At 46.7% G+C, this 13,081-nt stretch overlaps 1 protein-coding gene across 2 annotated transcripts in view; it reads left to right on the top strand.

Moving 5' to 3' along the window:
* The window catches only part of WWC3 (WWC family member 3), an 89,899-nt gene extending 76,824 nt beyond the window's left edge, over nucleotides 1–13,075 (top strand). For both annotated transcript variants that reach the window (XM_029240730.1, XM_029240732.1), the window contains 5 exons: nucleotides 403–567; nucleotides 985–1,136; nucleotides 2,263–2,428; nucleotides 9,478–9,642; nucleotides 11,709–13,075. In XM_029240730.1, coding sequence (XP_029096563.1) covers nucleotides 403–567; nucleotides 985–1,136; nucleotides 2,263–2,428; nucleotides 9,478–9,642; nucleotides 11,709–11,873 — 813 coding nt within the window. In that variant the 3' untranslated portion in view covers nucleotides 11,874–13,075. The remainder of the gene's footprint in view (nucleotides 1–402; nucleotides 568–984; nucleotides 1,137–2,262; nucleotides 2,429–9,477; nucleotides 9,643–11,708) is intronic.
* The last annotated feature ends 6 nt before the right edge of the window (nucleotides 13,076–13,081 follow it).

The raw sequence follows: 13,081 nt of genomic DNA, 5'->3' as shown, positions 1-13,081 counted from the left end.
TTCCACCAGTCCTCTCTCTCTCTCTTTTTTTTGGGGGGGGGGCGGGGTTATTTATTTATTTATTTATATTATTTTACACCAGTCCTCTGTTTTTTCAAAAATTCCTGCTAGAATCAGCGGCTCTCTGAGTGGCAGGTCCTGAGCCTGACCCACCATTCCATGTCGTCCATTCTCTGCCCCTGTTCCCCTTCTAGCACTTTCTGATTGGGCTGAACAAGCAAGCGAGGAGCCACCCCCATTACGATCCTTTTTGATGACTTTCATTTTACTGCAGTCCTTTGAATAGCAGTGACACATTGTATAGCCTTTCTGCTTAAGATTAAAGGGTGACTTTGATGCCCATTGGTTGTTAAGGTGTAGTCATTCAGGGCCTGTTCTGCTCTTTTTTTAAACACCACACAGGGCATTGCTCAGATTAACTTGGCTGATTACGATGGTTCGAGTGAGATGCAGCTGCGCTGGTACTCGGTGCAGGTGTTCACCGGCCCTGAGCCCCCGCGGCGGGAGGACGAGCGGCTGGGACACAGCGACTCCCGGGATCCTGTGGCCGCCACGTCTGGAAAGACAGTAAGTGGCCTGGCTTTGAGACGGGCTTTTCCTGGGGACATTGTTTCTAAGAAACGCGTGTAGACTTAGAACACAGTGGCGACGAAGAAGCAGGGTTTCAAGGGAAGTAATAAAAATGGACTATAGTGATGTATGTGGCCATTCATGGTAATATTCTTTAATGCAACTTGTTCATGATCATGAGTGATACATTGGTTGCTTTAAAATCTGAGTCCTCAGAGCCACATGGAAAGGCCAAGTTACTGTCTTGCTGCCAGCCGGGGGTGAGCTGCTTCCCTGCTGGAGAGCAGCCGGGGACGGCCACCAGCCCGGCAGCAGGGATGCTCCCCACGGGCCGTGCACGCGCTGCTTTCCGCTTTGCCGCCCGCATGCCGCTGGCCTCGGCTGCTTCTTAGAAACGTCCCTTTGGTCCTGTAGGACGCGGTGACGGTGCTGCTGGCGAGAACCACGGCCCAACTGCAGGCGGTGGAGAGAGAGCTGGCCGAGGAGCGGGTGAAGCTGGAGTACACGGAGGAGGAGGTCGTGGAGATGGAGCGCAGGGCGGAGCAGGCCGAGGCTGTGTCCGAGAGGTGAGCGCGGCCAGCAGCCCCTCGGGGGAGAGGCCGCCGGGGTGTTCGTCAGGCGCCACGCTGCGTAGAATGTGTGCGGCGGGCTCTTCGGTACCTTTGCCCAGAAGTCGGGATTCTCACAGGGGATCGTATGCCAGTCTGCATGAGGGCAGTACATTGACCCCAGCTCTACGCATAGGCTTTTCACCTTTCCCTCTGTTCCCCGAATTTCTCTTAAAGGGGGGGACTGTTGAGGGACTCCCTCTGCCCAGATTGAATACAATAGGGCCCTTTAAGTTTTGTTTTTTTCTTTATTAACTGCTTTATTGGGATATAATCTCCCTACCATACAGTTCACCCATTAAGTGGACAATTCGGTGGTTTTTAGTACAGGCACAGAGCTGTGCCCCCAACATCACACTCAAGTTGAGGGCATTTTCATCGTGCCGAAAGGAAACCCCATACCCATTACCAGTCCGCCCAGTCCTCCCAGCCCCTGGCAACTGCCCGTCTGCGTGCCATCTCCAGGGATTTGCCTGTCCTGGGCCTTTCTTGTAAATGGAATCATGCGATGTCCCTTTACGCCTTCCCCGGAGCAGCCTGTGGGTGAGCGCTGGACTCGGGGCAGACATGTCTGCAGTAGAGGAATAGCTCAGATGGGCAGGCACCGCGAGGGAATCGCTTCCCGGCGGGTCCTTTCCAGCAGCACTTTCGTGTTGCTTTACTTCCACGGTTTTCCATAAAGAGCATCATGTTTCCAAAGCTTGCTACTTCTTCCTAACAGCTTTCTCTGGATTTATTTTCAAGAGGAATTTATTTCCGAAAGAGAAAGTGCACGGCAGAGGGGAAAGGGTGTGTGTTCAGGGATGGGCAGGAGGCTGGGCGGGCTCAGGGAGAGGGGGTTCTGGGATGCTGGCATCTTCAGCGGCTGCAATTGGGCGATACACACAGACACACCCTCTTAATGAAAGGCCTTGTAGCTCTGTCTTCCCTACGAAACAGAACTGCCTTTCATTTTATAAGAAAAGCAACCGTCTTCAGTCACTGGAAGCAAATATTGGGTGTGTCTGCTGCTGTGCTCTGAGTGCAGCAGTAAAGTCAGTGCCCTGATGAACATTTTGGGGGCTTTTGCCATGCCCGCCTTCAGGAGTTGGCAAGCCGACTCGGTGGACAGTGGCTGTAGCAGCTGCGCCCAGACCAGCCCCCCGCACCCAGAGCCCTGCTGCGTTGGTGTCAGCTCCATCCAAGGACACACGTTTGCTGGCCAGGCAGACCCTTACGGCCCGGAGAAACTTCAGCCCCCACCTCTGAAGGTAAGCAGAAAAGGACAAAGGATTTCGCGGAGCCCCTGATCTTTTGCCTCACAGCACCAGGTGCTGCCCTGGAAGGAGGGCCTGTGTGCCCTACACGAGGGAACTGAAGTGAGTGGCCTCAGATCTGTAAACAGCAGGTACCATGGAAACGTCTGTCTACTTTAAATTAAAAGGAAAGGACAATTAAACGGGGTGGATTTTTACTCCTTCGTGTGCCATCTTCAGGGCCGCGTGTGGCTCAGGGTGTTTTGTGGGTCCCTAACGTTTTGGACGCTTGTCGTTTTTCTCCGTTTCTGACATTAAGAGCAGTGAAGCATCCTTTTGCCCCTTCTGTTCACCCGATCCTAGTTGTGCCCATCACTGTATCTCCACTGGGGAAATCTTTCAGGTTTGTGGTGACAAATGTCTAAGGAACGCAGTGGGGTTGGGAGACACTGTATCAGTGCTCGATTGCAACTTCGTTTCCCAACTGTTCAACTCATCAGAACATCTACCACCACAGCCCCTGATCTCAGTCCAAAACACAGGTCCTGAGAGAAGTGAGAGCTGCCTGCTTGCAGCCTCCCGCACTGCAGCCCATGCAGTGCCTCGGGCGGAGAGATGTTCTGGGCGCGACTGCCGGTCATGGCCATTATTCCTCTTTCTAAGAGTTTGACAAGCGTTGGCCCACATCAGGGGCAGTAGCTGTGGGAGGCTAGCTTGGTGTGTCCTCCTCCCTCAACTTTTAATTTTGAAGCACTTCAGATCTACAGAGAAGTTGCTAGAATAGTACAACACATACTCGTATCCCCTTCAGCTAGACTCCCCAGTTGTTAGTTCTTCACCACATTTGCATTATCTCTTTCCATGTGCATGTGGTAGCTGCCAGGCATTGCAGATGCAACAACAAAGTAACAAATGGAAAGTCCTGCCCTGTGGGTAACAGGGTAAACCAGTAAAATACAGCAGCATTTGTGATAGTCAAAGGGGCTACTGAAGAATGAGATGGTAGGGAAGCAGGGTTTGCATTTTTAGAAAGATTTACCATTTTAGAAAGGGTTACATTTAGTAATGTAAATTGGCATCTACAAACATCAGGACTGTAAAATGGTGCAGCCGCTATAGAAAACAGTATGGAGTTTCCTCAAGAAATTAGAATTAGGACTTCCCTGGTGGTGCAGTGGTTAAGAATCCACCTATCAATGCGGGGGACACGGGTTCAAGCCCTGGTCCGGGAAGATCCCACATGCCGCGGAGCAACTAAGCCCGTGAGCCACACGGCCCGCGCGCCCATGCTCGGCAACAAAAACAAGCCGCGGCGATGAGAAGCCCGCACATCGCAACGAAGAGTAGCCCCTGCTTGCCGCAACTAGAGAAAGCCTGTGCGCAGCGCCTGTGCGCAGCAGTACAGACCCAATGTAGCCAAAAATAAATAAATGTATTTAAAAAAAAATTAAAAATAGAATTACCATATGATCCAGCAATTCCACTTCTGGGTGTACATCCAAAAGAGCTGAAAGCAGGTCTCCAAGAGATACTTGCACATCCACGTTCATAGCAGCATTATTCACAGTAGCCAAGAGGTGGAAGCAGCCCATGTGTCCATTGACAGCTGAATGGATAAGGAAAAAGTGGTATATATGTACTATGGAATATTAGCCTTGAAAAGGAAGGAAGTCACGTCACAGGCTACAACATGGATGAAGCTTGAAGACATTGTGCAAAGTGAAATAAGCCAGTCACAAAAGAATGAATCCTATACGATTCCACTTATATGAGATTCCTAAAGTAATTAAATTCATAGAGATAGAAAGTAGAATGGTGGTTACCAGGGGCTAGAGATGGGGAAATGGGGCGTTGTTGAATGGGGACAGAGTTCAGTTTGGGAAGGTGAAAAAATTCTAGAGATCTCTTCCACAACAATGTAAGTATATTTAATACTACTGAACTGCACAATGAAAAATGGTTACAATGGTAAATTTTACTTATTTACTTATTGTTGGCTGCGTTGGGTCTTCATTGCTGCGTGCGGGCTTTCTTTAGTTGCAGAGAGCAGGGGCTCTCCGTTGTGATGTGCAGGCTTCTCATCGTGGTGGCTTCTTTTATTGTGGACTGTGGGCTCTAGGCGCATAGGCTTCAGTAGTTGTGGCGCGCAGGCTCAGTAGTTGTGGCGCACGGGCTTAGTTGCTCTGCAGCATGTGGAATCTTCCCGGACCAGGTCTCAAACCCGCGTCCCCTGCATTGGTGGGTGGATTCTTAACCACTGCGCCACCAGGGAAGTCCATGATGGTTAATTTTATGTATTTTTTATAATAGAAATGAAAGGTCATAGAAGTCTCACTGAGAAGGCAGTTTTTGAGCAAAGTCCTTAAGGAAGGAGTCTGGGAGCCTTGTGTGGGGCTGGGTATGGGCATTCAGGTGCAGGGAGCTGCAAGTGCAGGTGGGGTCGGGGTAAGGAGGCATCAGAGCTGAGGACAGAGGGAGTCAAGGGGCCACATCATATAGGGCCTACTCAGGACTGTTGCTTTTTCTCTGAGAGCATTGGAAAACTGGTGGATAGTTTTGAACCCAGGGGTGATGTGATCTGACTCACTTTTTAAATTTTTTCCTAGAATAATTTATTGACATGAAATTCTCATAAAATGAACCCTTTCAAAGTGAACATTTCAGTGAGTTTGAATACATTTACAATGTTGTGCAACCACCACTTCTCTCTGGTACCAAGACGTTTCTTTCACCCCAAAGTAAAACCCCATAACCATTAGCATTCACTCTCCCTTATCTCTCCCCGGCCCCTGGCAACCACCAATCTGCTTTGTTTCTATGGATTTGCCAATTCTGGTTGTTTTGTGTAAATGGAATCATCCAGGGTTTAAAAGATCAGACTCCAGGGGATCGTAGCCAAGATGACAGAGTAAGGAAGAGCTCATCTCCACCCACAGGTGTACCAAAAGTACGACTGCAGTTGACCCTTGAAAAACACAGGGGTTAAGGGTGCTGACCCACCTCACAGTTGAAAATCTGCATTTGGGAGGTTTTTTTTTTTTTTAACACCTAAAGGAACTAGAAAAAGAAGAACAAATAAGATCCAAAGTTAGTAGAAGGAAAGAAAGAAAGATCAGAGCAGAAATTAATGAAAGAGACTAAAAAGAACAATAGAAAATATCAGTGAAACTAAGAAGTGGTTCTTTGAAAAGATAAACAAAACTGGTAAACCTTTAGACTCATCAAGAAAAAAAGAGAGCCTAGATAAATAAAATCAGAAATGAAAAAAAGAGGGGACTTCCCTGGTGGTCCAGTGGTTAAGACTCACAGACTGCATGGCATAGCAAAAAAAAAGAAAAAAAGGAAACGAAAAAAAGAAGTTACAGCTGACACCACAGAAATACAAAGGATCATAAGAGACTACTATGAACAGTTGTATGCCAGTAAACTGGACAACCTAGAAGAAATGGATGAATTCCTAGAAACATACAATTTCCCAAAACTGAATCAGAAAGAAATAGAAAATATGAACAGACTGATTATTAGTAATTAAACTGAATCAGTAATTTAAAAACTCCCAACAAACAAAAGTTCAGGATCAGATAGCTTCACAGGTGAATTCTACCAACATTTAAAGAAGAGTTAACACTCATTCTTCTCAAACTATTTCCAAAAATTGAAAAGGAAGGAGTGCTTCTGAACTCATTCTATGAGGCCATCATCACCCCGACCAAAACCAAAGACACCACAAAAAAATAAAGCTACAGGCCAATATCACTCACGAACATAGATGCAGAAATGCTCAACAGAATACTAGCAAACCATGCTCAAGTGGGATTTATCCCAGGGATGGAAGGATTGTTCAGTATCCACAAATCAATCTAAGAGATATACACCATGTTAGCAAATTGAAGAATAAAAATCAAGATCATGTCAGTAGATGCAGAAAAAGCTTTTGACAAAATTCAGCATCCGTTTATGATAAAAGATCTCCAGAAAGTGGGTAGAGAGGGAACATAACTTGACCATATATGGCCATATGTGATAAGCTCACAGCTATCATCATATTCAATGGTGAAAAGCTGAAAGCATTTCCTCTAAGATCAGGAGCAAGGCCCACTCTCACCACTTTTATTCAACATAGTATTGGAAGCCCTAGCCACAGCAATCAGACAAGAGAAAGAAGTAAAAGGAATCCAAACTGGAAAGGAAGAAGTAAAACTGTCACTGTTTGCAGCTGACATGATACTGTACACAGAGAATCCTAATGACGCGACCAAAAATCTACTAGACCTCATCAGTGAATTCAGTAAAGTGGCAACATTTAAAGTTAAGGGATATAAAATTAATATACGGAAATCGTCTGCAGTTCTATACACTAACAATGAACTATCAGAAAGAGAAATTTAAAAAAAAATTCAGTTTACAGCTGCATCAAAAAGAATAAAATACCCAGGAAGAAATCTAACCAAGGAGGTAAAAGACCTGTACTCAGAAAAGTGTTAAGTCATTGATGACAGAAATTGAAGACAACACAAACAAATGGAAAGATACACCATGCTCATGGATTGGAAGAATTAATGTTAAAATGACCATACTACCCAAGCCAATCCACAGATTGAATGCAATACCTATCAAAATACCAAAGGCATTTTTCACAGAACTAGAAAAAATAATCCAAAAACTGTATGGAAACACAAAAGACCCTGAATAGCCAAAACAACCTTGAGGAAGAAGAATAGAGCTGGCGGTATCATGCTCCCTGATTTCAAACTGTACTACAAAGCTACAGTAATCAAAGCAGCATGCTACTGGCACACACACACACAAAAAAGACACATGGGTCAATGGAACAGAGCGGAGAGCCCAGAAATAAACCCACACTTATATAATCAACTAATCTATGATGAAGGATGCAAGAAAACACAGAGGGGAAAAGACAGCCTCTTCAATAAATGGTGTTGGGAAAACTGGACAGCTACATACAAAAGAATCAAACTGGACTACTTTCCCATTCAATTTTAAAATGTTTAAAGGCTTAAATGTAAGATCTGAAACCATAAAACTCCTACAAGAAAGCATAGGTAGGTATGCTCTTGGACATCAGTCTTAGCAATGTATTTTAGGATATCTCTCCTCAGGCAAGGGAAACAAACAAACAAAAAACAAATGAGACTTTATCAAATTAAAACGCTATTGCACAGTGAAGGAAACTATCAATAAAACAGAAATGCAGCCTGCTGAATGGGAGAAGATAGTTGCAAACGTTATATCCGATGAGGGGTTAATATCCAAACTATACAGAAAACTCAGACAACTCAACATCAAAAAAACAACCAACCTGATTAAAAACTAGGCAGAGGACTTGAATAGACATTTTTCCAAAGAAGACGTTCAGATGGCCAACAGACACATGAAAAGATGCTCAGTGTCACTAATCATTAGGGAAATGCAAATCAGAACCACAATGAGGTATCACCTCATACTTGTTAGAATGGCTATCATCAAAAAGACAACAAATAACAAACATTGGAGAGGATGTAGAGAAAAGGGAACCCTTGTGCACTGTTGGTGGGAATGTAAATTGGTGTCACCACTGTGGAAAACAGTAAGCAGGTTCTTCAAAAAGTTAAAAGTTGAACTGCCACACCATCTTGCAGTTCCACTTCTGGGTATTTTTCTGAAGAAAGCAAAAACGCTAGTTAGAAAAGATATATGAACCCCTATACTTATTACAGCATTATTTACAATAGCCAAGATGTGGAAACAACCTAAGTGTCCATTGTCAATAGATGAATGGGTAAAGAAGATGGGGTATATATGTGTGTATATATGTATACACACAGACACACATATATACACATACATATGTATATACATAATATGCAGTGAAATACTGGCCATAAAGAAGAAGGAAATCTTGCCATTTACAGTAGCACAGATGGACCTAGAGGGTATTATGCTAAATAAGTTGGAGAAAGAGAAATACTGCATGATTTCGCTTATATGTAGAATTAAAAACAAAACAAAACGAATGAACAACCATAACAAAACAGAAACAGACTCATAGCTACAGAGAACAAACTGGTGGTTGCCAGGGGGGTTGAGGGGGTGGGGATGAGGGAAATAAGTGATGGAGATTAAGAGGTACAAACTTCCAGTTATAAAATAAGTAAGTCACGGGGATGTCCTGTACAGCATAGGGTATAAGGTCAATAGTATTGTGTAAACTCTGTATGGTGACAGTCGGTAACTAGAGTTATCATGGTGATCGTTTTGTAATGTATTAAAATATGTAATCAGTATGTTGAACACCTGAAGCTAATACAACATAGTAAGTCAATTATGCTTCAGTAAAAATTAATGAATGAATGGCTCATACAGCATGTGGTCTCTTGTGATTGGCCTTTCACTCAGCCTAATGTCTTCAAGGTACATCAGACTGTAGTATCTACCAGCACTTCCCTCCTTCTCATCGCTTGCATGAGTATGCCACGTTTTGTTTATCTTCTCATCCGCCCGTGGATGTTTGGCCTACTTCCACCTTTTGGCTGTTTGAGTAAGGCTGCTATGAACATTTGTGTGCAAGTATTTGTTTTCAGGTCTTTTTGGTATACACCTAGGAGTGGAATTGCTGGGTCTGACTTCAGTTTTTACCAGGATGTCCCTGGTGCTGTGTTGAGAAGGGTTTGAAGGGAGGAGGGAGGCGTGGAATCCAGGAGACGGGTGAGAAGCCTCCTGCGCTAATCAGGCTCAAGACGATGGTGACCCCAATGGAGGGTTGGTGATAGGAGGTCAAAACATGCTTAATCTCGAACACAGAGCCAACAGGATTTAATCTTGGACCAGATATAGGGTGTATGAAAGAGAGCTGGGTCCAGAATGACACGAACCCTTTTTTTGCTGGAACAAATGGGAAAGTAGAGATCCTTGGCAGAGGGAGTATCAGAAATTCCATTTTGGACGTGTTAAGTGTGAAATGCCAGTTAGAGCTCCAGTGGCAATGGCAAGGTTGTTTGGTGACTCCACTAATTTAATGCTTGTGTTCTAGAAAGAGTCGTGGTAAACAATAAATTACTATCTAGGTTGATAAGGAAACCAACACAGAAGATCTCTTCCCGGAAGAGGTGGTGAGTCTGCCGAAGGAGAGGCCCAGCCGCAGGGCCCGCGGCTCACCCTTCACGCGGAGCAGCACCGTTGTCCGTTCCCAGACTTTCTCGCCCGGAGCGCGAAGCCAGTACGTTTGCAGAGTAAGTCGGGAGTCCTTTGCCACCTACCTGGAAGGATTCTTCATCGGTCGCGGGCGGGGCTGGGCAGCAGAGGGTTGGAGCTCCCGGCAGATCCTCACCTGCACGCAGGGTTGAGAACTCTGAGACAGGTGGAGGGGGAGACCCCACCTGCTGTGGTCCGTGGAGACAGGACAGCAGGTTGGAGGTTGGCCGGCCGTGGCCGTGTGACAGTGACGGCACGGACTAGCAGAGACGAGGCGCTGTTGAGGATAAGTGCTCACAACGCGGCAGACTGGGGCGCCGTTTGGCTCGAGCAGAGCTTTGACCCTCCCGCTCCTCTGACGGGGCTCGTTGGAGAAAGCATCTTCCCTTGAAAGGGCTACCAAGGAGCCGCTGCATTAGGGCAAAGCCAGAGTTTGATCATGAGAGAGGCAGACCCTCAGGCCTACGTGGGAGACACTGAGGGGTCTCCAGGCCCACCCTCAGGCTCAGAAATTGGCTAGGACTCACGGAACTCAGAAAAGCCGTCGTATCCACGATGATGGTGCGCCGCAGGGAAGGGGTGCAGACAGACGCGCAGAGGGAAGAGGCGTCGGGCAGCGCTCTGGAGGGATCGGGCGGAGCTTGCAGCCCTTCTCCCGCAGCGGAGTTGTGCGGCAGCTCTCACCTCTCGGAGCAGTGGCAGCGTGCCCGGAGCATAGCCGACCAGGGACGCTCACCCGAGGCTTGGTGCCCAGGGGTTTTGTAGGGGTGGTCACGGGGCACAGCTGGTGGCCGGCGTGGCTGATCTTCCTCTGCAGCCCCTCCAGGGTCAAGCTGGTGGCCCAGGGCCCCCTTCACATTGTCAGCAGAGACTGTGCGGCCGGGCCAAGGTCCCCAGGTAAACAGAGACCCTTAGAACGTTCTAGGGACTTACAGGTCACTGCCCAGGAGCTGAGCAGGGAGCCCACCTTTCTTGGGCAGGGAATCCTTTACTCACAGGAGGGAGCAACAGGGGCTGGGGCCCGGGTGGCCACGTTTGCGAGGCCTGCAGCTCCTCTCCCCACGCGGTGACGTGTCCCGGTCGCGCTGCCCCGGGCAGCCCAGGGTCAGGCGGGGCACTCCTGCCCCATCAGGCTGCAGCCCTGTGGGGCCTGATGCTTCATCACGCGGCTGGAGGTGCCTGATCGAAGGCCATCCTTCCTTATCCTAGACTCTTGCTGAACCCCTGTGGAGCAGGCTCCTGCCTGCTTGCTGAGGAGGACGGGGCGGTGAAGGAGGAAGCCCTTCACCTCCCCAGAGACAGGCCTCCAGCGTCTGCACTGTGCTTTGCGCCCTACACAAAGGCACGCACTGACCGGCGATGCTTCTAGAGGCCTCTGTTTTTATATATGTTTGTGATGACTGGGAGGCACGTAAGTGCAGTGCTGCAACATTTCCTGCTATCTGGGGTTCATTGGCATGGAAAGTAAGGCCGTGAAGGCCAGGACTTTGCTTTCACACAGATACATGTTGATCCTGAAATGAAAACCTGCCGCCAAATGAAATACGTAACGTCTCGGCTCCCGTGAAGTCGGCATTATTTATTTTTCTTTTTAAAGACAGGCCTTTTCCCTTGACGGGCAGGGTGGGTGTTAGTGGTGTGGGCTTGTCCTGCCAGGAACGAGGTTCTTATCTGGAACGCCACTCTTCCCAGCTCTTGCCAAAGCTAGAAACACAGCAAATGAGAATGACTGATAAAAAGTGAAAGGCGCTGAGGGGAGTGCGGGTTTTCATGAGCGTCACACCGTACCGAGTGGCAGTTGGCATTGACAGGACCGAAATTGTGTGGCTCAATTAGCCTGGAAAACCTCAGCTGGTTCGGTTAATGGACCTGAAGCAGGGGTGGGGCTGGGGGTTGGTCTGCTTATTTGGTTTGTCTTTGTTTGGCCTGAAACTCTTGTGTAGGGTTTTCTTGTAAGCGAAACCCAAAGTCTTGGTAAAAGCTCTAAACGTCATAACTGTTTGAGCACCTGCTCGAGAAACAAAATAATCCAGTTCAGAGTACACAGAGAATGAATGTTGAATTCTTGAGGAAATGTTTCTGAACCTCCGTCTTTTTGGTGTAGCTTTATCGTAGTGACAGCGACAGTTCAACGCTGCCCCGGAAGTCCCCCTTTGTCCGAAACACTTTGGAAAGACGAACCCTTCGCTATAAGCAGGTATGTGCCACGGAGACTATTCTGCCGTCTGTATGTACGCTGGGAGTTACTTCTACAAACCTGAAGGGGTAATATTTTAGGTAAGATTAATTGAAAGGTAATATGTGTATTTCCTTGTTTACTTAGATATAATTTTTAGAAGTGTATATAGTGTCAATATGTTACCCATATTTGTTAATTTCCTAAGATAATGTCATAATCTAAGATAATACATGATCTTTACATTTTAAAATATAATAAATTAATAAACAGCCATTCTGTATAAGAGATTCTTCTTTCTTTTTTGACAAGGGAGTATATACAGTTTAGAAAATTTGGGTCTTTCAACGTGGCACATTCTCCTACATAGGACTGTTTTACAGTTTTCCTTTATACACCGGATTTTTTCTCCACATCACGCCAGTTTACACAGTTTTGCTCCTTTTAATTTGTAAGGTAGTGGTTCCCTGACTTTCCCGGGCAAGAATTCTTTGAAGGAAAAAGAAATTCCCAGATCTCCTTGTGTGGTTGTATTTAGAGTAGCCGCTGACTGAGAATAAGAAAATACATGACTCAGTAACAAAAGTATTTCTCAGCAGCCATGCTGTTGGCATTTTGGCCTAGGTCTGTCTTTGTTGGGGGCTGTCCTGTGCACTGTGGGCCGTTGAGCTGCATCCCTGGCCTTGACCCACTAGTTGCCAGTATCACCTCCCCCCCCCAGTTGTGACGACCAAAAATGTCCCCGGAGGGCCCAAGTCACCCGTGGTTGGGAACGAGTGAGCTCTGCTATGAATTCAGCAGAGCTTTTAAATGAGTTTGTGTTTATTAAGTCACTTAGATTTGCATTTAACTTCTGTATATGTGCAAAATAGTGTTATGGGTGTGTAAAACGCATACAGTTATTCAGTCCTCCCAGCAACGCTGATAGGCTCGTGGATTTGTGATTTTGTTGCACTAACTGCCTTCCCCAGCGTTGTTAGCCATGGCGTGGGAAGTACTGCTGCTCTCAGCTCCGTGTACAAAAGTCTATTCTCATCTTAGAGCTTTCTTGAAAACAGGAGACTTGCTTACTTCAGGCGTGTATGGGGAGGAGCGTTTTTTGTTGTTGTTGTTGATGTTTGGCCTCGCTGTGCGGCTTGCAGTTGTAGTTCTCCGACCAGGGATTGAATTTGCACCCCAGCATTGGAAGCGGGGAGTCCTAACCATTGGACTACCAGGGAATTCCCTGGGGAGGAACGTTTTTGACAGCTTGTGTGTGTTTAACCAGAAAGCCCTCAACGTGGTTTATAATGTGCTTTTTT

This window comes from Monodon monoceros, unplaced genomic scaffold (assembly GCF_005190385.1).
Source record: "Monodon monoceros isolate NGI ecotype Baffin Bay Population unplaced genomic scaffold, NGI_Narwhal_1 Super_Scaffold_22, whole genome shotgun sequence".
Classification (NCBI taxonomy): domain Eukaryota; kingdom Metazoa; phylum Chordata; class Mammalia; order Artiodactyla; family Monodontidae; genus Monodon; species Monodon monoceros.
The sequence above is the reverse complement of the archived record's forward strand: the minus strand, read 5'-3'. Positions and strand labels throughout refer to the sequence as shown.